Source organism: Giraffa tippelskirchi, chromosome 2 (assembly GCF_054371585.1).
Source record: "Giraffa tippelskirchi isolate mGirTip1 chromosome 2, T2T-mGirTip1v1.2.pri, whole genome shotgun sequence".
Classification (NCBI taxonomy): domain Eukaryota; kingdom Metazoa; phylum Chordata; class Mammalia; order Artiodactyla; family Giraffidae; genus Giraffa; species Giraffa tippelskirchi.
The window spans coordinates 169,427,726-169,452,336 of NC_137276.1; the positions used below are offsets into that span (position 1 = coordinate 169,427,726).

The following is a 24,611-nucleotide window of genomic DNA, read 5'->3' on the forward strand; positions in this document are numbered from 1 at the left end:
ACCTGGCATGTGGACAGGGACAATAAATCATTTGAATAAGTGAACATACAAGGATTGGACAGGAATGCTGACCTTGAAGGACCTTAGCAGGATTTGGGTCCCAGGAGTTAGACTAGGCCAAGGCAACTCAGCCCTGGAGGAGCAGTAGATAAGGGCCCAGATTAGAAGACCAAGTACAAGGCCATTAAAAGTAGCCAAAACCTGGGTTCAGGAGCCATGGAGATCATGAATGGTTTTGGAAGCAGATCAAGACAGGCTGAGATTAAAGGGCTCAGGGTTTAGATTACTAAAGGAGGCTGAGAGATTGTTAGCATCAGTTTTTAGTAAAGAAAATTTAACTGCTCTAAACCATAGTTTTGTCACTATAAAAGGGAGATAATAATTATGGGAGCCCTAGAAGGTTGTTGTGAGAATCAAATGTCATCCAACAACTATTTGTTGAGTGACGACTATGTTCCTTGCTCTATGCTGGGTGCTGAGTAAGGGATATAAAGCCCTTAGCTTTACACTCAAGGGCAAGGTCAAGTATCCAGGTTTCTGTCCATGAAGAAATGTCATCCAAATATGATGCTAGTTCATCTTTTTTTGTCTTCTCATGAAAGACTTTTAAAAGTCTAAACAATTAACTAAAAAAAAAAAAACAGAAGAAGTCTAAACAAAGTACAGTGATTTGAATTCTCTTTACCCATGCTCTTGCTTATTACCTCTAAAAACTCCAACAAGTCACACAAAGCCTGATTTCTCACCACATAAATTATGCTGCCATTTCCCTCAAATTCTAGGTTTTCTGAAGAATTTAATGAGCCACTGTTTTATTTTATCTCCCTCCCCCATCTGTTCTAGTCTGGGCTGAAACTCTCTGTAGTGAATTACCCTGAGCCTCACCTAGTCATAGCTGTTGCTAACAATTGTTTGTACATTGTGATCACAACTGCATCTACAAGTTACTTCCAAATTCTTGGATAGATATTACCAACTTCTAACAATATGTTTACCTCTAATCCACCAATGTTTTTGAGAGTATCCAACTCATACAATTTAGTTGAGTCCAGAGCAACTTTGGAGGGACTCTCAGTGAACCAAAGAAACCAACTATGGTTGGTGACACTCAGATCATCCAGTACACCTCCCAATCTTCTGACTTTAGAAACACTGAGTCCAATTCTCTAGTTTCATTTACATCCCTGAGCACAAACTTCAAATCCTGATCATTAAATGTTACCATGGATTCTCTTTCTCCTTTGATAAATTGAAAGAATTTTTACTTCTAACTTTAGTCTCTGTTGAAGATGCTTTTCAAATTATTTTTGACCACCTCACTTATACTAAGCAAAACTTTATTTTCCAGTAGAATTTGCAGAACACAGTTGCAAAATATGTGAAGTATTGATAGAAGTGAAAGGAGAAACAGATTAAATCCACAATTATAGTGGGAAACATCAACACCTCTCTCTCAAGAGTTGATAGAACAACTGAACAGAAAATCAGAAAGGATTTAGAAAAACTGTGGGTTATCACACGTATAAAGAATTGACTTATATTTTAGAAACAATGTTTGGACTTTTAAAAACAATTTTCAATTTGCTAGCTATTGCCTGAATGTTATTGGACTTCCAAAAGTCTCACAAATTTGCTTTAGTCTTGTTCTTTGAGATATTAGCAATGTTCTCAGTGTCTTGTATTTGCTCATTCAGTCTATCATTCGGTACAAATATATTAATATCCGTGATAGTCAAGATATTGTATTGGATGCTTCAATGGATTTCATTGTCTTTGAAATGTTAATAATTGCATTACAGGGTGGGGGCTCTTTAGCAATAATATATAGTATGAATAAAATAAACTGTTAAAAATTTATAGACTTAAATTAGTTAATAAGAATGAAATTACTTTCCAGAAGTCACAGAATAAACAGGAACAAAGGGAGCGACAGAACCCGTGTCTCCTGGGTCAACCCAGTGCACAGTGCCCTTGGGCTGGCCTTGGATCAGAGAGTTTCTGCTCCACAGCATGCAGTTAGTCTGAACATCTGCATTTAGCAGGAGATGTTTCCACTCTCTACTCCAGGGCCTCTTCCTGTTTATCTTCTCCTCAAATTTGCCTCCCCACATTCAACATGATATTGCACCAAAACTCTTGCCTGAAGAAGACCCAAAGCTGGCTTCTTCTTCTGGGTTTTGGGTTTATCAGAACCGCCTTGGGATCTTTATCATTGTTTGTGATATGCCAAGTATACTAAATCCTTTCCATTGGGAAATCTAGAATGATGACTTTTCTTAGAGTCAGGATTCTAGGTTGTATGATCTTCCAGACAGTCTTCCTGGGTTACAAACTCCGTGCTGCTACTAAAAAGGGAGCAGCACATAATGGTTCGTGGTAGACCAAAACCTCCCTCAATAAGCCAGCAGCACTTAGCTTTGGCCCTGGCTGATGTCAGGGGAATATCCTCCTATGTCCATGGTGCTCGACCAGGGAAAGTTTGTCCCCCAGTGACATTTGACGATGTCTGGAGACATTTGGGGCTGTTACAACTGGGGGAGTGCTATCAGCATCCAGTGAGCAGAGGTCAGGGATGCTGGTAGACATCCTTCAGTACACAGGACAGCCTCCGCAACAAAGAATTATCTGACACAAAATGCCAATAGTGCCTGAGAGGAGAAACCCTTTCCTAGATTCTTGCTCTCAGATCCCACAACTGAAATATCATCTTTAGTGGAATTAAGTCTTTTCCTTCTTTCTGAAGCATGATTTCAATGTTTTTCAAATCAACATCTTACATTCTTTTAAGGTAGTCCTAGAATGTGACGATCCTGCTTTGCCTTTAAGAAATAAAGGCTGCTGTCTGACTGTGTGCATCAGAGAGGCAGGATCATCCCAAAGCCGCCTTTTCCACTTGCTGTTTCCTCCCCCAACCGGCTCCCTCTCTGGACTACAGAGTCAGCTGAACCCCATGACCTCCTGGAGGCCCAGCCTGGCTTGCCTTGAGCAGGCACTGCAGCCAGTGGAGCCGGCCCTTGGGGTGTAGGTCCCTCCCTGAGATGTCCTGAGGCTGCTGGGGCTAGCGGCTGCCAACCTGCCTGGGTCAGGCCTGCTGCCAAGTTGATTAATAAGTGCTGGGCTGATACTTCTCATCGAGCTCAGACCTGCTGATTTTATTTCCCACTTGCTTAGATCATTTCATTATTAAATTAAAGATTGTTGTGATTTAAACTGAACTGTCAGGCAGCCTGGGGACAAGCACAGGGTTTGGTGAAGAAACTGAACCTGGTACTGCACTTACTAAAAGCAATCTCAATTTTTTCTTTCTCTCAAAGAAATAATGCAAAACTCCAAGGGTTGGAAGTAAGAACTAGAACCTTCCCCTGCAGTGTCAGGAGCCCACATAGCGAGGCTGCCACACCAGGAAAGGGAGCAGATTATAAATAGCGCAAAGAGCAGCTCAGTCAAAACTCACTGATGTGCCTGAGCAAAATGTTAAAAGAAATAGCGGCTGAAATAGGAAGCAATGATTTTTTTATATTTTTGTAATTTAAAATGCTAAGGAATGAAGACAGTATGTATACATATAGGTTAAACGTTCTCACACACACACACACACACACACACACACACACTCTCACACACACACACACCCAGCCTGCATACCCACACAGAACCCAACTGAGCCCCTTTAAGGAAATGATGGATAATTATTAAATTGAAAATAGCAAAATCACAAGTCGTCAGAGCCTCACAGAGGGAGCAGCTGTCCTTTTTATGCGATTTATTTAGAAAGTCTATGGTTTCCCCTTTTGAAATAACTTTCCTGTATGTGTGTGTGTGTGTGTTTTTCCCAGCTGCGATGGAAACCATTTGAGATTCCAAAAGCCTCTCAGAAGAAAGTGGACTTCGTGAATGTAAGTCAATACTATCCACGCCTGCCCACCACTCTCTTCTCTCCCATGGTGGGTGATACAGCCATTTTCAGGCTGGATGCCAAGCAGAAGCAGCCTTGGAGGCAGGCAGCAGACAGAGCGCCACCTGCCTCTGCCTTCCAGGCTGGCCAAGGGATGTCTTACTTACCAGCACCATATGGCCCCTGACACCAAAGGGCACTCGTGAGCTATTTACAACATCTCCAAACAGCCAGTGGAAATTGAGCATTTACCGACTTCAGGTTTCTTTGTTCTTGGCTAGAATAGGGGTTCTAAGCCTTTTTGTTCCAGGGACTCCTTTGATTGTTTGGAAGCCTGTGTTTTTAAATGCATAAAATAAATTACTTAAAATTACAAACTAGCCAATTATATTGAAATACAATGATAAAAATATTCAAATAACAAATTTGGCTTGCTTTAGAGTAATATATATGCTGCCTTTTTAATGCACTAAATCACAAGGTCTATGAAAAGAACTAATAACCATGGTTATTAAATACATGAGCATAAATGATATTTTGAGATATCTGAAACAACTATATTGTTACAGGTACTTCTAAAACCACTAGGGTTTGTTGCTTACATTCACTCACATTAATTCAAGAAAATGACAGATTTCAGTCAGAGGTTAGAGAAATACATATATCATTTTTTTTCTCATCCAAGGTCATGAACTCCCCAAAATGGATCCCTAGATTAGAATAGCATCAACTCAGGGTGGCAACTTCAGTTAGCACAATGATGATTAGAAGTTCTGCTTGGTAGTTACAGGTGCTTGGGAGTATTAGAACATTTGTACTCAGAGAAAGCGTATGTAGGGGAAAGGCCAGGAGCTATAAGGAAGTGGGGCTCAAAGAAGCCAGGGGAGGGTTCTGCAGACCAACCTTAGTCCATGGCTTACTTAGGGAAGAGTCCAGGTACCCAGCCTTAGGCCAAACTGTTTGTATCCTATTAAATTCTTTATCCATATTAAATACTCCAAGCCCTGTGCAAGACTCATTTAAATAGGCCCCAAACTTGCAAAATGAGTTAAAATACAAAAAGAAATCCCTCACCCTGGGTGAATTACGGATATCTGGAGAGCAGAGCTCCCTCCTTTCAGAAAGGCCCATGTGTGAAGGTCTTTGGGACTGTGGGTTATTAGCAGAGGATTACAGTTGGTCAGAATACTTTCCTCTACCCTGTTCTGGAAAGATTAGGGCTGACCCTATTGGTAAGCAGACAGCTGCCCACGTAGTGACGTGTTATCTGAGGATTATTCATTGGGCCCTAATGCTGCAACCTTCCTCCCCAAGCTTCCTAGATGCCTGATTTTACCTCCAAAGGAAACTCCACTTCAGGGTGATCTTAAGCACTACACTGATAAAACGTCAAGTAATGAATTGATGTTCTCTAAGGTCAATTCTGATGGAGCCATTAAGACAATCCAGATCTAGGGCCATGCCTAGCAATGAGGGTGGTCTGCCATCTACAAAACATAAGTCAGTCAATTCCAGGCTCCCCATAGGCAGCCTGGTCCCAAAGGGAAGACCCGAATAGAATTTGCCTCTGATTCTCAGGGACCTAGGGGAGGGCTGGCTGCATTCACCTTTCCCTCTTGTGTGGGTCTCTCCCAGGGCCTGCACACCTTGTGTGGAGCTGGAGACATCAGGTCTAACAATGGGCTTGCTGTCCACATTTTCCTCTGTAACACCTCCATGGGGAATAGGTAAGTGGCTCAGACCTACAGCAGGTCAGCCCCCTTCCCTAAGAGCTGCTGCCCAGAAGGTGAAGGCTGGGTGGTTGTTTTTGTTACTGCTTTTTTTTTTTTTTTAACCCCAGAGCAATCTTAATATACATTTAAGAATAATGACAATAAATGAGCATTTCTATCTGGACTGACTCCTGTGACATAAATAAGAATGTCCTGTGCGTGTGTGCTAAGTTGCTTCAGTCGTGTCTGACTCTTTGCAACTCCATGGACTGTAGCCCGCCAGGCTCCTCTGTCCATGGGATTCTTCCAGGCAAGTATACTGGAGTGGATTGCCATTTCCTCCTCCAGGGGATCTTCCCAACCCAGGGATTGAAACTGTGTCTCTTATGTCTCTTTCACTGGCAGGGGGTAGGGGTGTGGGGTGGTGGGTTCCGTCTGTACCACTAGCACCACCTGGGAAGCAAGAATGTCACATAACAATGCAAGCGGAAAAGGAATAATGGGACACTGAAAGCTGGAGTAGTCCAAGAAGCATTTAGACGTTAACCAGGTTTGCGTCAGAATATCCTTAACTTCTAAGGTTCCCCAGGGCTGTTCTTGAGTCCGAAGTCATACTACCTGAGCAGCCATTAGGACTATCTGTAGGTGGCAGGTCAAACTGACAGACTAGTCACTGTGTAAGCTTAAAGATCCTGAATAGGAGAACTTACATATTAGATTTTTTTTCAATCAGAAAAACTTACATATAAAAGGTATTTTTCCCTTTTCTTTGGGAAGCAGAGTATCCTAACAGTTTTGCTCACTACCTCTGGAACCAGACCATTCTGTTCAAAGCCCAGTCCATTCGTCCTGGCTGAGTGACCTTGGACAAGTCATTTAACTTCTCTGAGCCCATGAATCAGGGCCAAGATCATGGCCCTATGACAAGACACTAGAGATGTCCTTCAGAGTTCAATGTAATATGAGGCACCTCCTCTCTCTCTCTCTACTTGAGCTATTAAATACATTAACCTTCATTCAGTTCCTTTTACCTTCCATCCGCCTTCCTGCCTCAGAGCAGCCTTCTGCCTGGAATGTTCTTCTACATCACTCCCATCCCCAAGTCCTTGCCAAATGATTTCTTCAGATCTCAAGTCAAACATCTCCTCTTCAGGGAAACCTTGGCTGCCGCTTCAGACTAGATCAGGTCCATTATTCTTTCAGTCCCCTGAACTTGACTTTCATGGTGCCATTACAGTTTATGAGATGGTTCTGTAATTGTTGGATTGCAGTCTGACTTCCTACTAGACTCTAAGGCTCCATGAAGGCAGAGATGAGGTCATTTTGCTCATCATTTTATGCCTAGCACTAAGCCTGGCACAGCTTATCTACTGAGCAATAATTTGTGCAGTGAATTAATTTGTCTGGACATTGTTGAAACAGAAAATCATAGGAATTATTCTATATGTTTCAGATGTTTTTACAATTCAGATGGAGACCTCTTGATTGGTGAGTTTTAAAGATTTCAGACCCTTTCATTGGTAACTGATCCCTAGTTATAAGCTGCTTTTTAATTGTATACATATTACTTTCCTTTCAATCTGTCTTATTTAATGTAGTCTACATACTGAGGTGTAAAGGCAATTAGTGGTCTGGAAAAGAGTCCGTGTACCTTCAAGCCCCTACCCCATTTCCTGGTCTCCCTGTCTTTGCTCATTTCCCTTCTGATCTGCAAGCTCTGGGCAACTTAAAAGAAATACAGGGCAAAATCAACATGTGATTATCTTACTGAGATAACTCTATTTGCCTTCAAACTTACCCAAGTAAAGATCATCTGTCACTGATATCTGCAATATAAATACAAATTTTCATGAAACCGTGAAGATGGAAAGTCTAGTAGGGATTTCTCTGGTCTCCTGATTCTTTTTTTTTTTCCTGATTCTTTTTTGATGATCTTAGTAATGATATTTTGGAATGAACATTTTGATGTAAACCTTAGACATGCAAATGCCAGCTTCCTGCTGGAACTATCAGAGATGGGTCTTTTTCCATCCTATTTCTGCTGCCCTTTCTGGTCAAGCCACAGAACTGTACAAATACAAGCTCCTTATCTGGCAACCAAAAATAAGAAAAAAGCAGAGTCAATTTTTTCATTCATGCTTTTCTAGAAATAGCCAACTTAAGTTGTCAATTCTGACATTTTCCCCCATAAAACTCAATGAAGCACTTTTCATTTGGAATGAAAAAGCAAATGCCACCCTTAAGCCTTTCACTCTTTGTGAAGTGGTTCTTACGTGAAAAGAGTTACTCATTGCTGCCTTGTCTTTTATGTTAGTTCCCCAGAAAGGGAAACTTCTCATTTACACCGAGTTTGGCAAGATGCTTGTTCAGCCCAACGAGATCTGCGTCATTCAGGTTGGTGATGTGTCCCCCTCTCCTCCCAGCTTCTCCCTAATTTGGGAGCAATCAGATGTTGCAGCTGTTGCTATTTCTAACTCTGAAATTTCTCTATCATGTCTGGGCAACGGGGAGGGAGTTTGAGTTATACAGAAGGCTCCCGGTGTAGAAGGATTAAGCAGGCTTCTGTGCCTACTTTGTTTTAAAATAGCACACAATCACAAAGCAAAGAGCATTGTCAATTCACTTTCCTAAATATTTATGCACACTCTAGATGATACTCTGGAAGGGACAGAAGGCAGTGAAGATGGATTTCTTTAAATTTTGGTGAAATCAGGGCACTCTTATCTCTGAACCCACTGAGAGTGTAGGCTAGAATTGGTTTGGGTCATATATGTGATTAGAACTTAACTTTTTTTAACTCATCTTTCAGCTGGTCACCTCTCTATCATAGCTCAGCAGACTATAGAATTACTTGTGCATGTGAGGTTGCCCGTAGCACTCGGGCAGCTTCTTTATAACTATAACTTCTTGATTGGTGAGAGCACACCGGTGTCTACTTCCTGTTCCAGAGAGGAATGCGGTTCAGCATCGATGTCTTCGAGGAGACTAGAGGCTACATCCTGGAGGTTTATGGAGTCCACTTCGAGTTGCCTGACCTGGGACCAATTGGTAAATCTTCAATGCAAGCTTCTAAGCCTGACTTGAAATATAGGACACAAATAATTGCATGACAGTTAAACATCCATCTCTCCTTCTTATCTCACTCAAACTACAACTTTCCTCTCTAAACAACTTCTTCTCCAGACCAAGTGTAGTTAGGAATTTCAGAACATATTAGAGCCCCCTAAGCAATCACAGACTTCTTATTTCAGGCCTCTAAGTTCAGGGGCTCCAGGCGGTATAGTTGACCCATTTGATGAGATGATAGCTTCACTAATTACCTGGTCAGTGCACCAGTTCATCAGCTTGTCCCAGTTCCCATGTTGTGCTGAGGGTAATGACCAGAACCACATCAAGGATGACACAAGCCTCTTCCCATCACATACATGCATAACAGAGAACAATTCAGCCCAACCCACAATAAATCTTTCTCTAGAATAGTATACAGACCATTGGAGAGCAAGACAATCTGTAATAGATTTCAGGTTATACAGTGTACACCCTAGAGGATATAAAGTCTGGGTTACTGTGAGCCAAGTCTCCAGGAACAGCTTCATAGCAACCATAAGATATGACTAATCCTTGATGGAAAGCTGAGGAGAAATAAAGAGGAAAGGGACCAGTTTAATAAAAAGTGTACAAGTGGGAATGGATTTTGTGGATAGAAGAGAGATCATGTTCTTGTCAGTGGCTTGTGTGTAGACAATAAAGTGGGAAAAACCATAATAATGGCAGGGGCTATGTAGCTACGGAAAGGGGAAATGGACTGAAAGAAAGACAGTTTATGGATGTCACATTCCTACTGAGCATCTTCTACAAAATCTACATACTTAAGAGTCAAAAAGTGTGCCTCACTCGGTGCTGTGAAGGAGCTAGAAACCACAGTCTCCATGAGGCAAATGAAAACTTTCCACAGTGAACCAAGGTCCCCTACCCCCGATTCTTCTGGTAAGCTGGAGGCAAAGAGAGCAGGATCTGAGAAGGGAAGGTGGTTGGAGGGGATGTTCTCAAACCGTCTCTCAAGTGATAGGAGTAGCTTGGGAATTTGGCCCTTGGTTTCATCTTTGGCGTGTTTGCTGAAGGTGGTAGCCACACCTCCCAGCTCTTCCCTTTCCTTGTCAACAGATCTTTTTTAGAGCAAAACAGAGACAGGCCAGCATGTGCCTTTTGGTCACTCCCCTGGGGGATCCAGATAGTCAGAGGAAGGTGGGAGGCAGCGAGAGGCAGCTGGAGCCGTGGTGGGCCGTCTGTCATCCTGTCATCCTGCTCTTCCCGCTTTGGTCTGGTTTCCTGCTGCTCCACAGCCAGCAGAGCCTCCGGGTGCCATGCCACATGTACCCTCTGGAAAATATATATAATTTACTAACCAGCTGGGGGCCTATTGTTTTTTTAACCCCAGGAACTAGAAATGATAAAACTCTCCCTAGGTCTCTCCTCTCAGAGTTAAATTATGTTTCTGCACTTAGATTTTTCATTTCTGGTCTTCTGATTTATTTTCTTTCTCTGGAGGGAACACTCACAAAGCAAAGGTGAGCAGGCAGGTCTCCCTCAGTGGCAGACAGATCTGTCAGGCTGCAGAGCAGTGTTGCAGACGTGGATTGATTCCGAGTCCTATCTAAGGAGCAGAGGCACGCCTGACGCTACAGTGTGTAACCTTCTCCTTCTCAAGGACTGTTGATGAGTTCTAGAGTTGTCAGAGTTTTCTTGGGAAAAAAGGTCTAGTATTCTATCATATCTTCCCTTTCCTCTTTTCTACTCTCTTCCTCTCTTCCCCTCCCGTCCCCTATAGTGATGAGGTAATGAATGGAAAATGTTTATAAACCATATTCACTCTACAACTTTAGGAGGTAATGCTGGTGATGATATTTTCAGGATTTCTTTTTTCTAACCAAATTTCTTGGGTCCTCCTTAAAAGGTACCAGACTGGGATTCCAATGAGTCTTTCAACAAGGATAGCAAATTGTGGAGTGGCTTTTGACATGGAAGAAAGCCCTTTCTCTTTGTGCAACAGTGACATCTTTCCTGTGTGATTTCAGAAATGTCTGAAAGACTTTTGAATCATTATATTCTAGGAGCCAATGGCTTGGCCAATCCTCGTGATTTCTTGATACCTGTTGCCTGGTATGAAGATCGCCAAGTGCCAGGTGGTTACACTGTGATTAATAAATACCAGGGCAAGCTATTTGCTGCCAGACAGGTAAAGTAAGTGGTTTGACAGGTAGGGGAAGGAATGAATAATTATTAAGCACCTTCTGATTGCCAGGGCTTGTGTTAAGTATTTACGTACATTATTTCATCTTTACTACATCACTAAGATACTACAATAAGGTACTATTTGCCCTGTTTGTAGTCATAAAAATAGTCCAGGTAGTGATAACTTACCAAATGTCACAGTAAATGACAGAATCAGCATTCAAACCTGTATCTTTCTGACTCCAAAGGTCATGCTGTTTCTATTCATCAAGCAATAAAAACCCCGGAATATCTAGGTCTCTATAAATGGTGGGGGAACATAATAAACAGGCAGGGCAGTATGGTCTGAAAAGGAAAATTAATTAATAGCAGTTCATCTAAGACTTATATTTATCAATAGTCACCATATTTCAAATACAAACAATGACTGATAGAAAACAAGCAAAACTCAGTTAATTAGTTTGACTTGGTTGATAGCACCAGACTGGTAAACTCAGGAGATAAGCAAAGGCATTGTCTACAGCCATACCACTCAGAACATGACCAATCTCAACTGATAAACAGAGGCATAGATAATAATAATTTTAAAATAATAATATAATATGTAATAAACATTATTACTTAATTTACTGGATATATAATGTAGTAGAATAAAGTAACCATATAATAAAAATAATCCAAAGATCTATTCTAGTTACCATTATTCATTTGATTTATTTTTGCCCATTTAACTTATTGCTTATATGTTGCTAAGGCATGTTATTTTCTTTGGACAGCAACTAACCAGCAGAGGCCAATGAGTTTGGTATTTAAAATTAACTTCTGAGGGTTAATCACCATCCTCATTGATACATAGTCATCCTCATATTCTCTGGATTGGATTTCTTAAAATGTAGTTCAGAGACCATTTGCATCAGAAATTCTCGGGGTGGCTTGTTTAAAATGCACATGCTTAGATACTACTCCAGCCTGGCATAAATGATAACCTCTGGAAATTCAGTGTGGAAATCACATTCATTTAAAGCATATTCCCTGTATTGTATATGATATACATTTGACAGAGAAGCACCATTCTAGAGGCAGCCAGCAGCTCCATGGGTTTCCACTTTCTAAGTGAACTCTATGAAGGTTGTTCTCCCTTGTGTGCCATGACCTGTGCCCTGGGAGACTGACCTCCATGGACTGTATCACCTGGACTCACTAGCCTAACTAACTTCCTATAACAGAACACTGATCCACTCTTAGGGCAGACCCAAGAAGCATCACCTTAGGATTGCTCTGAAAGCTCAAGTCCTTGGGGCTGGAACTCTTAGAGAGCTCCTCACCATCCTCACTCACCAACCCAGACACTAAATCTACCAGACGCTCCTTTGAGCAGTAGTTACCTGGAGAGCAGTTGCAGCCAGTGCCTGCCCTCGGACTGGGAAACCCAGACGGTGGCCCAGGTTGTCAAAGAATTCCTGGCATCCACAGATTCTCACCATTGCATTAATATTGTTGAAAAGGCACTACTTGGCTGTGCTTCTGCTGCACATGTGATCAGAGGCAGCTGTAGCTTATGTACTAGAAGAATAGGGTCAGTGGCTTGGGGAGGACAGTTTGAGAGAAAGTGAAGCAACCATAAGATGATTCAGGGTGATATTTCTCCCAAAGGATGGTATTATTAAGTTACGCGAACAGAATCAAATCAAGAAAGAGACAGTAATGCCAAGTACAAACTTAAGAATCATAGCTACAAAAGCATTATATGCTAAAATCACCCTTTCCTGCTTTTTCTTTTTGTCGCTCAGGATGTCTCCCCATTCAATGTTGTGGCTTGGCATGGGAATTATACCCCCTACAAGTACAACTTGGAGAACTTTATGGTCATCAATTCAGTGGCCTTTGACCATGCAGTAAGTCTGGCCCATGGAGGAACCCTGGGGAGAGGGTACCTTTAGGTTGGAGCAGTCCACAGTAGACACCTGGTGTTCGCAGATTTAACTTTTCCAGTGTTGCCCTTGGAAGCCCGAGACACAAGTCATTTGGCATTGTGCTGACAGGAATTTGAATCATCTGCTGCAAGGCTTCAGTGAAGGAGTAAATAACCTACCAGAGGGAGATCCAGACTAGACACTCAGCATTCACCCTGCCTCACAGCTCAGTTCTCTACAGGGTATTCACAGTACCTTTCCTTTATGGCTAAGAACACGATTTCTTCCTAGACAATGTATCCCAATAAGAAAACCAACTGCTAATATCAGTGATGGAGTATTGAGAAAGGAAAATTCCTGAATTTGGAAGTTTCTCTGTCCTGCTCATAGATACCAAAAGTCTGCCTGCCCACTTCAGAGCCTCCACTCCTGGCTCTTTTTAGATGAGATGGGACTGACAGCTCTCTTCTGAAGTTACTCGTAACATTCAGTGCTTGAATTTAAACCAAAGTAATTCTAGAGTATGAACTCAGTCATATTTTTCACTCAATCAGGGGCTGCAAATAGGTCCCCAGTCTACAGTGCAGGCCCCCAAGGACCCCCTTTCATGATAAAGTGCTAGTTCTGAGATCCTGGGGGAAAGTTCACTTTGCATAATAGATGAACTTAACCCACAAACTGGAGGGACAATTAGAGCAGAAGTCAGAGAACCAGAGACAGAAAGATTACCCTAAGCCAGTTCAGCTTACCTCTCGGGGCTCAAAACTACCTTTCTGGAGAGCAGTAACTCGATAAAACCAAGAGACAAGAAAACGAGGCATCATGCCCAAAGCAGCAAGAAAAAGGATCCTGAGACACTGAAAGAGCTTTTTTTGAGCCTCACTGCCTTTTAACAGTTTCAGATCATTTCTCATGACAGATGAAGAAGTGTTCATTCTCGCAGCATTAAGGGTTTCTTGACTTGCATTTACACAAGACAGTCTCCTTTGTACTGTGGCTGTAGTCATTTTCCCAAAATTCAGACCTGATCTTTCTAACACTACATTAGAAACCTTTGCAGGCTCCCTGTGGTTTAGGATTAAGTCTGAGCTTTGAAGCGTGGTATCCTATGCTCTTCACCATCTGGCCCTGGACTCATTTCCCAGGACCACCTCTGCCCCTCTCCCTTCCTGCCAATGCACTCTGGGCTTTAGTTTTCTTGATTCTTAACAAAATCTCTGTGCATTTTTATGTCTTTCTTGTTTTCTATGCTTAAAATGCCTTTTATGCCTTTTCCTTCCTTTCCTTCCCTTCCTTTTTCCCTACCTTCCTCCTTCCCTCCCTTCCTTATTCCCTCTCTTTTTCTTTCTTTCTGCATTCATTGTTCAGGACCCACCTCAAACATCACCTCCTTTGTGAAGCCTTCCCTGATCTTCTCAGGAAGAGATAAGCACTCTGTACCCCTTTGGATCTCTATTTACAAAGATAGATTGCCCTTGGCACCTTGCTGTGATTCTTCAGACACTTGTTTCATTACTCCTTCTGTCCCCTTCACACACACTTGCCGCCACCACCAATGGCACTGAAAGGCTAGGAATAGAGTTCAGTCATCTTTGAATCCCCAACCCTCACATGACATCAGAAAGCAGATCTGATCACACTGATTGCCATTAAATTTGAATCTCAATCTTTCCACTGAAAGAATCTAATGTTCTTTACAAATCATGATATTGTCCCCCAACCTATTCCCCTCTACACTACCACCACCCAGATGAGTGATGTATTAATATTTTAGGTCTGAGAGTCAAACAAGGATAAAAAAGCCATGAGGAAAAAAAAAAAAAAAAAAAAGCCATGAGGATACCATCTGGAATCTCAGTGATTCCTTCAAAGAGATGCGCATCCTACATCTATCCCAACACTCAGATATTATTTTATTTCTACTTCCACCTCACTCTGAGCATCCCTTCTTCCAAGAGCTCCCTGCAGCACATACCAGCTCCAGTCACTCTGACCTGAGGTTGGGAGGCAGGCACTGCTGGTTCTCAGACCCACAGGGTAGTACTTACATGAAATGGGGACTCAGCAGGGTGAAAAATCTGCTCAGAATCCCCTTAGCTGCTGTTAATTCATTTTGCTTCAAGCACAGCAAGAGGGGAAAGTCAGATGAGTGATTACTGCACCTCGATAACAAACCCAGACTTCGTAGCCTGGCCTGCGGTTTGATCAGAAATTACAGTGTCACTCGAAAACCCCTTCAGCATGGGGGATGTGTGTCATTGTTGGTCACCTCCCCTTTCATCGTGTCTTCAGGCTCTCCTTGTCCTTCCTTTCCCAGGACCCATCCATTTTCACGGTATTGACTGCTAAGTCTGTACGCCCTGGAGTGGCCATCGCTGATTTTGTCATCTTCCCACCTCGATGGGGGGTTGCTGATAAGACCTTCAGGCCTCCTTATTACCACAGTAAGTCATTTGCCAAGTTACATTTGGGGAAAAAAAAAAAGAGAGAGAGAAAAAGCTGAGTGGACAACATGATCCATGGGGAACACTGCTAGAGGTATTTCTAGAGGCAGGATATCCTTCCCTGGCTGCAGTTCAGAATCCTGCCTCCCAGGGCCCAGTGCTACTCCCTAGACTGTTAGCTTCTTAAACATCACAACTTGTGATGTTTGGCATCAAGTTGGCAGTGACATGTTGACTCTGAGGAGAAAACCCTGTGCAATGCCTAGAGCCCATTTCCTCTGGCCCCAAAGAGAGGCACAAAGTCTGGTAAAGCTTGCTGCTGCTGCTGCTGCTAAGTCGCTTCAGTCGTGTCCGACTCTGTGCGATCCCATAGACGGCAGCCCACCAGGCTCCCCTGTCCCTGGGATCCTCCAGGCAAGAATACTGGAGTGGGTTGCCATTTCCTTCTCCAGTGCATGAAAGGGAAAAGTGAAAGTGAAGTCGCTCAGTCGTGTCCGACTCTTAGCGACCCCCTGGACTGTAGCCTGCCAGGCTCCTCCGTCCATGGGATTTTCCAGGCAAGAGTACTGGAGTGGGGTGCCATTGCCTTCTCCGCTGGTAAAGCTTAAAGCAAGACATTTCTTTACATTTCAGGTGTAAAGGGAGGAGGATCTGTGGGCTTTTGTTGCTTAGTTAGTTGTTTTGGGAAAGTTCATTATCTAAGTCTGGCTCAAGAGCCAATAAAGTGTACCTTCTCCAGTGGTTTTGGAATGGTAAAGCAGATTGCAGTCCACACCAGGGGACGAATCCTATTCTGGAAGCAGTTACTGCAAAGCAGTTGTTGTCTAGAACAGAACTTGTCAAATCTATTATTTTAATTTTATTAATATTATTTTTATTTGGTGAAAAGTGAAAGTGTTAGTTGCTCAGTCATGTCTGACTCTTTGCAACCCCGAGGACTGTAGCCCACCAGGCTCTTCTGTCCATGGAATTCTCCAGGCAAAAATACTGGAATGGGTAGCCATTCCATTCTTCAGAGGATCTTCTTGACCCAGGGATTGAACCCGCGGCTCCTGCATTACAGGCAGATTCTTCCCTGGCTGAGCCACCAGGGAAGTTAAAAATTACTGACCCTTTCTTTATGACTCTGTAATAAGTTCTTCAAAAGTATTAATGCATTTAATTCTGATAACTGTTGTGAGAAATAGGTATCATTATCCTTTCTTCTTTTTTTTTTTTTTTAAGAAGATGCAACTGAGCTGTGAAGGATCAAGGCCTCACAGCTAATTAAGTGATGGAGTCAGTGAAGTACCAATGAAGTACTGGGCATGAAGACAGTCTGATGCCAGAGCAGACAGTCACGGGCATTAATGAATGTCCCTAGCACAGTGCCCAAGGCATGAAATGCATCCAATAAATATTATTTACTAAGTGAATGCATCACCAAGAATGAATAAGTTACCTCATGGTGTACTTAATGAAGGTGGCATTTTTAATTGTGCAGCAGCTAGCTATAAATTCAACCTAAATGTCAATGAACAATTCTCCTTCCTGGAGATTGCACTTTTGTACACAGAGTTCTGGAAAGACTCTGAGGTGCATTTCAGCTGTAACATTCTTTAAAAAAAAAAAAAAAAAGCCCCTTTCTTGAGTTAACCACAGCACTTTCTGTCTCTCTGAGGCTCGTCTCTATATGTGCCCAGGGGCCAGGGCTTTGACTAAAATGAGCAATGTAGGTGTTTGCAGAGGGTGGAGGACAAAGGCCTTCAGAATGGAAGAAGGTCACTTCATGGTCAAATGTCAGCACCACCTTTTTCAGGTGACATCAGCTGAAAAGGATGCAATTGGTTTAACGCTTCAAAGACACCAAATACTTTGTGAATAGAGATATAACAAATTTTGTCCTTTCTGAGGAATATCAAGCCCATCACATGTCCTAACTGTTCTCTTCCTAGAAGTTAGTCCCCTAGAGGACCTGTTGTCAAGGCAAGAGGCTTGGTCTGGATTATAGTCTGACCCTCACATACTAATCCTTGGTACTTCCCTATTTCACATAGCTCTGTATGCAGGGTGCTGTATGTGCCAGAGGCACTGCTTTTCAAATTTTAACATATGTCAGTGTCACCTGGAGAGTTAAAATATAGATTCCTTGGACCCACCCTCAGAATTTCTGCTTCAGAATATCCAGTGTAGGGCCTGAGAATTTGTGGGTTTTTTTTTTTTTAATTAAAGTATAATTGCTTTCCCATGTTGTGTTAGTTTCTGATGTACAATGAAGTGAATCAGCTATATATATCCATCTATCCCCTCCCTCTTGGACCTCCCTCCATGAGAATTTGCATTTGTAGCAAATTCCTGAGTGATGTTAATGCAGCTGTTCCAGGAACCACACTTTGAGAGCATTAAGGGATATAAAAATCACTTATTAATAGAATGCCTTTAAAAAAAATTCCCACAGGTCCACTGTCAGAGAGTTGAATTAGTTGGTGTTGAGGTGGAAGCTCAGAGTCTGCGTTTCGAACTAGCAAGTCAGGGGTTCTGATGCCAGAGCTCTGCAGACCACGTGCTAAGATATGCTGGCCTGGGGCTTGTCTTCCCCATCCGGGTTCCCTACTCTGCTACAGTGCTCAACCCACTGCTTGAATTTAGTTTGTAATTCAGACTGCCTGAAACAAATGACCTCATGAAATGCCTCTTATAACTTTTTTTTTAAAGAACTCTGAAATAAATTTGGCTCAGGAGAGACAGATCTCACAAAGGGATGATTGCCCTGAGTTAGTTGGAAAAACCACAGAACCCTGAGTTAGAAATTATTTTTTACCAGAGATATTAAAAATAATGCTTTAGCAATAACCAAAATCTTTGCTACTTTGATGTGACTTTACAGAAGTGGAGAATGATTTCTGTAGAAATATTGCCTCCAGTCATCTTAACGCACCTTAGTCAACTGGATTCAGCATTAATCAAAAAGGCAAGGTCTACCTTCCCACTGTCCTTTGAAATATAGAAAATGATGTAGAAATGTCATCACCAACTCATTGCTACCTAAATTCATATTCAGATCAAAGCTGAATTCAGTCTTGCTCTCTTCTTAAAATTAAGCCTTGAAGGTGACCGTGACGACATATACTAGATGGAGGAGCATGCCAGAATATTTAAGTCATGAGCACAAGTGCTTTTAAAATGTAGACACTATATGCTTACAGTTACTTTTCCCCCTCTATTTCTGCTTCATGGAGAAACAAATAGTGCTATAATCTGGGTCTTGCATTTTCTGCAGGGACCTGCAGCAACATTTTGGGTTCTGGGCAAAATGGGTACAACTGTTTAGGCAGTTCCACAAGGAAGAGAAGGGGACAACAGAGGATGAGATGCTAGATGGCATCACCAACTCGATGGACATGAGTTTGAGCAAGCTCCAGAAGTTGGTGATACACAGGGAAACCTGGCGAGCTGCCGTCCATGGGGTCGCAAAGAGTCAGACATGACTGAGCGACTGAACTGACTGACAAGTATTTTGGCACTTGGCTATATTCACATGTAGAGAAGAAGAGTGGAGTATTTATCATGTCAAATATTTAGCTTTGCAAGGTTTGCCAGTGCCGTCCATATCTCTCTACTGTCTATGATTTGCAGTGTCAGCACTCTCACAGGACTGACTATGACTATGAGGAACATTAAAGAGGCTGCTTCTTACTCATTTCTATCACAGTACTTAGCACAGTGTCCATATATGCTGGCAGATGAATAGGGAGGGGAATGGACAGATGAATGGATGGATGCCTAGATGGGTAAATGTTTTCAAGGTGTTGTATTTCTTTAATTCTTGCTCTAAATAAAAAGCTTTGTTTAAAAAGAAATGTAAGATAGAAAGAGTGGGAACATGGTGATTTTTGTCAAATTTTGTTGATTCCAGGAGGCACAACTAGGACCAATACACTCAACTTACATGAAAGCAAATTTCCATTTGACTTGGGAGAACTTTCTAATACCCAGAGTCTTCAGTAATATGATAGGTTCCTTTGTTGAGTAGAGCACTTCAATTCACAGGAGGCATGCAGGTAATTTGTCAGGAATGATATACAGATTATTTCTGTATTGAGTAGAAGTAGGGAATCCCTTGGGCTTCCCTGGTGGCGCAGATGGTAAAGAATCTGCCTGCAATGCAGGAGACCTGAGTTTGATCCCTGGGTTGGGAAGATTCTCTGGAGAAGGGAATGGCTACTCACTCCAGTGTTCTTGCTGGAGAATTCCATGGACAGAGGAGCCTGGTGGGCTACAGTCCATGGGGTCACAAAGAGTTGAACACGAATGAGCGACTAATACTTTCACTTTTTTTTCAGGGATCCCTTCCAGTATTAAGATTTTCAGGTTCTATGAAGAGAATGTCAGTGGAAAAGGAATGAACCTAAGAAGCACTTTGGAAAATGAAAGAATAAGATGATATTAGATTCAGATACAGAAGATATTTGTTAGAATATATAGTATTTATAGATTATATGTATAGATAATAGGATATTTTCACACCAATTATTATTTGATAATGGACTCCAAGTCCAGGGTTCTTTCCTTATATCACATTTCCATCAACACATATACACACAAACACACACACACACACACACCCCACTTTAATTTTCTGATTTGTAATCAGAAATATGGTGATGCCCTGTACTATTGTGAGGCTATTTGGGAAGGAATTCAGATCTGGGAAAGTGCATAATTTTTATATGGGGCTTGTAAGCCTAGATGATGAAGTATATTCAGTCTTTATCACAATTTGCATATTAGTTATTATCAAAAGTCTTGTTTGGGCCCTGCTTTCCTTTAGATCTAGTATAAGTTCGTCCAGGCAGTGGAACCTAAGACCTCTGTTAATCTACGTAGCCATGGAGTAGAGCTTTGCATACCAAGAATTCCACACTAATGAATGTTTTGTGGTTGTTTTCCTGTCTATCTATGTTCTTTATTATTTCTATGAAATTTTATGATTCTCCTCTCTTCTTGACATTCTGTGGAAATAATGTTTGAGAAGTTTCAGTGTTTGGGGTCCTTGCCTTGGATAATAAAAATACTGTTTCAATCTTCCCAGGGAACTGCATGAGTGAATTCATGGGACTCATCAAAGGTCACTATGAGGCAAAGCAAGGTGGATTCCTGCCAGGGGGAGGCAGCCTGCACAGCCCAATGACTCCCCATGGGCCTGATGCTGACTGCTTTGAGAAGGCCAGCAAAGCCAAGCTGGCACCTGAGAGGATTGCTGATGGCACCATGGTAAGCAAGTTAGATATGAGGCTCTGGTGGCCTCTGGGATCCCCAACCTTGTTGAGAGGAATGGCTATTTTTTGTTTCTCCAAAGTCACAGAGGAGAAGTCTGGAGAGGAGAGTGTCTGTATGTATGTTCCCACCTGTGTATGCACACACTCTCGTGTGTATACTAGATGCCTGATGTGTTAGGGTAAAAAGAGCTTTGTGCTTGGAGTCAGGTCTAGGTTTGAATTCTAGCTCTTGGTTCCTGTGTGACCTTGAGGAATTTACGTAACTTCTCTGTGCTTCGTTTTCTCCATCTGTAGAAAAGGTAGGGCGTCCAGTGCAGCTGGTGGCTGTGATTTAACCCTGCTGACTGCGCCACACTGTTCAGACAAAAGGGGGGACATTATTAATACTGTGTCAGGAGTCTTCCCTTATCTGTATGTAGCCCTGTATATATATATATATATATATATATATACATATATATATGTGTGTGTGTATATATATATATGTATATTCTGTCTCAGAGTCATCTCCTACTTTTTGAAGTCATCCTCCAGGACCACAGCAGCAGGGTTTGCAGGATGTCACTTTTAGCTGGTTTCTCAAGCCCAGGAGGGTCAGGAAGCCTTTGCCTGACTATAGTCAGGGCTTGTGAACAGTAGTTCTCTCGTTTTCTTTTGCTCTCCTTTGGCAAGGGATGAAACTGATGGGATTTAAAAGCTATTTTGTATTCCTCCTGTGTCACGCTGTAAACATTGAGACTGAACACAATTGCAGTTGGCTGCGGTACTTGATTTTATTTTTGCATTCTTGGAGGTAGAGTTTATGAACCATAAGGAGTAATTTTATGCAACATCATATGCAAACTTGCTTTACATTTTTAAACCAATGCCTTCAATATTACCTGACTTTAAAATCAATAGCACAGACCGACCTGACTCCATGCTCAGCTTGCAAGCTACCTAAGCAGAGAGCTTATCTGCCCCTCTACCCAACACAACGCAGATTGCTTTCAGTCCCAACTCAAGGACCAGAGTCGATGAAGCTTATCTTCAGGGGCAGGATGTGAGTCCCATCTGCCAGACCTCAGCTCCATTTCCCCTTGCAAGGGCCTCTGCAATTTCTGTAGAACACTTTCATCTCTGTGCGAGAACTCTATGAGATATTCATCATCCTAAGCTACTACCTCCAAAAGTTCCTGGAGGTACACAGGCTATCTCAGAGTTACCACTTAGCAACCTTGAATGCCCAACCTGGTTTTGCATAATGTTACCAGGGAGCAGTGTTCTGCAATACTGAAGCACAGGACAGGGCTGTTTTTATGAGGAGCAGGACTTTGGGTCTCCCTCCCCATTTCCCATTATGTAATTTGGATCCAAGCTCATCCATATGCCTTATCCTTATACTATGTTGGAATAAATTAACTTTATAATACTGCCTTCATAGCTCAGCTGGGATGGGGCTTTGTTAGTCCAGTCAGACAGGATAGTCTCCTAAGAAGCAGTTAGCAAAGAGACAATAATTATGTCCATAATAATGATCTTTATATCTGAATAGTGCTTTATAACATGCCCAACACCTCCATATGATCTTATCTGGTCCTCACATCAAGCTTGTCATGGGAAGTCAAGCAGGGACCATCATCTCTATCATTTTAGACAAAAAGAAGTTAATATACATTAGAATGTACTCCAGACATTAACAGGGGTTAATTGGGTTAACAGGTGTTGTGGCACAAAGAGAATTTTTATCTTCCTTTTGTCCATCTATATTTTTAGAATTTCCAACAATATGAGTACATAAGAATTGTGGGGTTTTGTTTTTTTTTTAAGCCATAGTTGGTCAGAAAATCAGCAGTAGGTGAAGCTGGAATGTCAAGGATGCACAGGGCACTTGCATATTCTTTCTGTTGCAGACAAAACCTGCCTGAACATAGAAGGACACCCACCATTCAGAACCTTCTGGGACAGGGCTTTTAAAAGTGCAACAGCCATTCCTGCTCCCTTCTTCCTGCCTCCTCATCCTCTCTTTTCCTTCTTTTCCATTCCCTAGCCTATCTCTTGGTCAGAGTCCTGCAAAAGAAAGGCTCAAATCCCAATCTGCAACTTCTCATTACTATCACCTTAGACAGTCACTTCCCAGCTCCGAACCCTAGTTTCCTCATCTGTTAAATGGGAATTATGTTCTCCCTCACATGGACATAGCCACCGTAATGGCCCCTGAAAAGAATAATCCCAGGACTCTCCCACCTCTGCCCTGGAATCTAACAAATTAAGCTCCATGGTGCTACAAGAACAATGTGATGTTTATGTGCCCAACTCCAGTTTAGTAAGAATAAAACGAGTGTCAGAGAAGCTGAGGGTTTCACACAAGCTATTACCCACTTGTAAGTAGTAGGACCAGAGTCAGAACCCAAGGCTTGAGTATTTTCTCCTTACCATGCAAGCACGTGTGATTTATTAAGAGTCTACCTACCCATATATTCTCTCTTGACATCTAGTCAAATGTGTTTTATTATTCCTCTTTCTTGTCTGCATCCTCATTCCCTACAGGCATTTATGTTTGAGTCTTCTCTAAATATGGCCGTCACCAAGTGGGGGCTGAAGACCTCTAATTGTCTGGATGAGAACTACTACAAATGCTGGGAACCTCTCAAGAGCCACTTCACCCCCAATTCCAGGAACCCTGCAGAAACTAACTGAGACCAGAGCATGATGCCATAGTTGAGAATGGATTTGTGTGATTTCCTTCAGAATCTCATGCCCTTTGGTGGTATTTGGAGAGGGGGTTGGTTTAAAATGGGAACTCACTTTTTCATAGTCAAGGAACTTAAACATTTTTAGAAATGTATTAAGTTCTGTCAGCTTAATTACTCAATAAATACTTGCTGGTGTTCTGTGAAAGTGACAATTGGTCATAATCAGGCATTGACGAGGCAGACCTGGGGTGACTGGGGATGGGAGTCCATGAGATTGGACCAGGTAATTAGGTTCTCCTGGAGTGAGAAGACAGGCAAAAGAACAGAAAGGAATGGGAAGTGGTGTTTGTCACTACTTTGTAGTTTGAACACATTTCCCTCACTTTGTTGCCATAGTAGCAGTTTTGATATGCTGCTACCAAATTTTCATTTAACACTGCGTAATGAGAGTCAGCTATGTGTCAGGGCCTAGGAGCTAGGGTTACAAGATAAAATAAGATATCCAGTTAAATGTGAATTTCAGATAAATCACGAATAATTTTTGGTATATGTCCTGTGCATTACTTGGATATACCTATACTAAAAATTATTTTTAGCTTATCTGAAATTCAAATTTAACTGATATGCCTCTATTTTTTTTTTTTTTTTCTTTTTTGCCTCACTGCCCAGCATGCGGGATCTCAGTTCCCTGACCAGGGATCGAACCCTTGCCTACTGCACTAGAAAGACAGAGTCTTAACCACTAGACCCCTAAGGAAGTCCCACACCTGTGTTTTTATTTACTAAATTTGTCAATCCTACGAGGATATGGAGGTCAAGAGATAAGCATGGTCATTGCCCTTACAGAGATTACATTATAGACAGGGAGACAAAATACACAAACAAAATAATTGCAAATTGAGAAGCATGCAAAGAAGAAAACAAATAGGAACTGAGGTGGGAATGACAGGTGGGATGGGGACATCTTTCTTTAGAGAGGAAGGTCTTTGATGAAGTGACATTTAGCCAGACCTAAAGGATAGGACACCTAGGGCTTCCCCGGTGGCTCGGACAGTAAAGAATCCACCTGCAATGTGGGAGACCTGGGTTTGATCCCTGGGTCAGGAAGATCCTCTGGAGAAGGGAATGGCTACCCACTCTAGTATTCTTCCCTGGAGAATCCCATGTTGCAAAGAGTCAGACAGGACTTAGCAACTAAGCATGATATACAGGTGCTTTGGGAACTGGGAAAGGATAGGAAGGAGCAAATCATGGGAAAGATGGGTTGGTCTGGGGTTGAGGGGGGAAAGGAACATTCCAAGAAGAAGCCTTGCGAATTTAAGGAACTGAAAGGAGAGTGAGTGTGGGGAGTCCAGGACCAGACCATTGCAATAGTCCAGGCAAAAGACACCATTGTCCTGGACTAATGAAGTGGCAGCAGGGACTGAGTGGATACATCTGTGAAAGGTTTGGACTAGACCTGAAAGAACTCATTAGTGGACT

General features: G+C 42.2%; 1 protein-coding gene across 2 annotated transcripts in view; it reads left to right on the forward strand.

The window, feature by feature from the left end:
- Positions 1 to 23,334, forward strand: part of HGD (homogentisate 1,2-dioxygenase) — a 42,465-nt gene extending 19,131 nt beyond the window's left edge. For both annotated transcript variants that reach the window (XM_081571880.1, XM_081571881.1), the window contains 10 exons: positions 3,837 to 3,896; positions 5,531 to 5,622; positions 7,061 to 7,095; positions 7,922 to 8,001; positions 8,556 to 8,655; positions 10,719 to 10,843; positions 12,630 to 12,734; positions 15,070 to 15,196; positions 20,268 to 20,449; positions 22,984 to 23,334. In XM_081571880.1, the coding sequence (XP_081428006.1) occupies positions 3,837 to 3,896; positions 5,531 to 5,622; positions 7,061 to 7,095; positions 7,922 to 8,001; positions 8,556 to 8,655; positions 10,719 to 10,843; positions 12,630 to 12,734; positions 15,070 to 15,196; positions 20,268 to 20,449; positions 22,984 to 23,133 (1,056 nt within the window). In that variant the 3' untranslated portion in view covers positions 23,134 to 23,334. The remainder of the gene's footprint in view (positions 1 to 3,836; positions 3,897 to 5,530; positions 5,623 to 7,060; positions 7,096 to 7,921; positions 8,002 to 8,555; positions 8,656 to 10,718; positions 10,844 to 12,629; positions 12,735 to 15,069; positions 15,197 to 20,267; positions 20,450 to 22,983) is intronic.
- Positions 23,335 to 24,611: the final 1,277 nt, after the last annotated feature.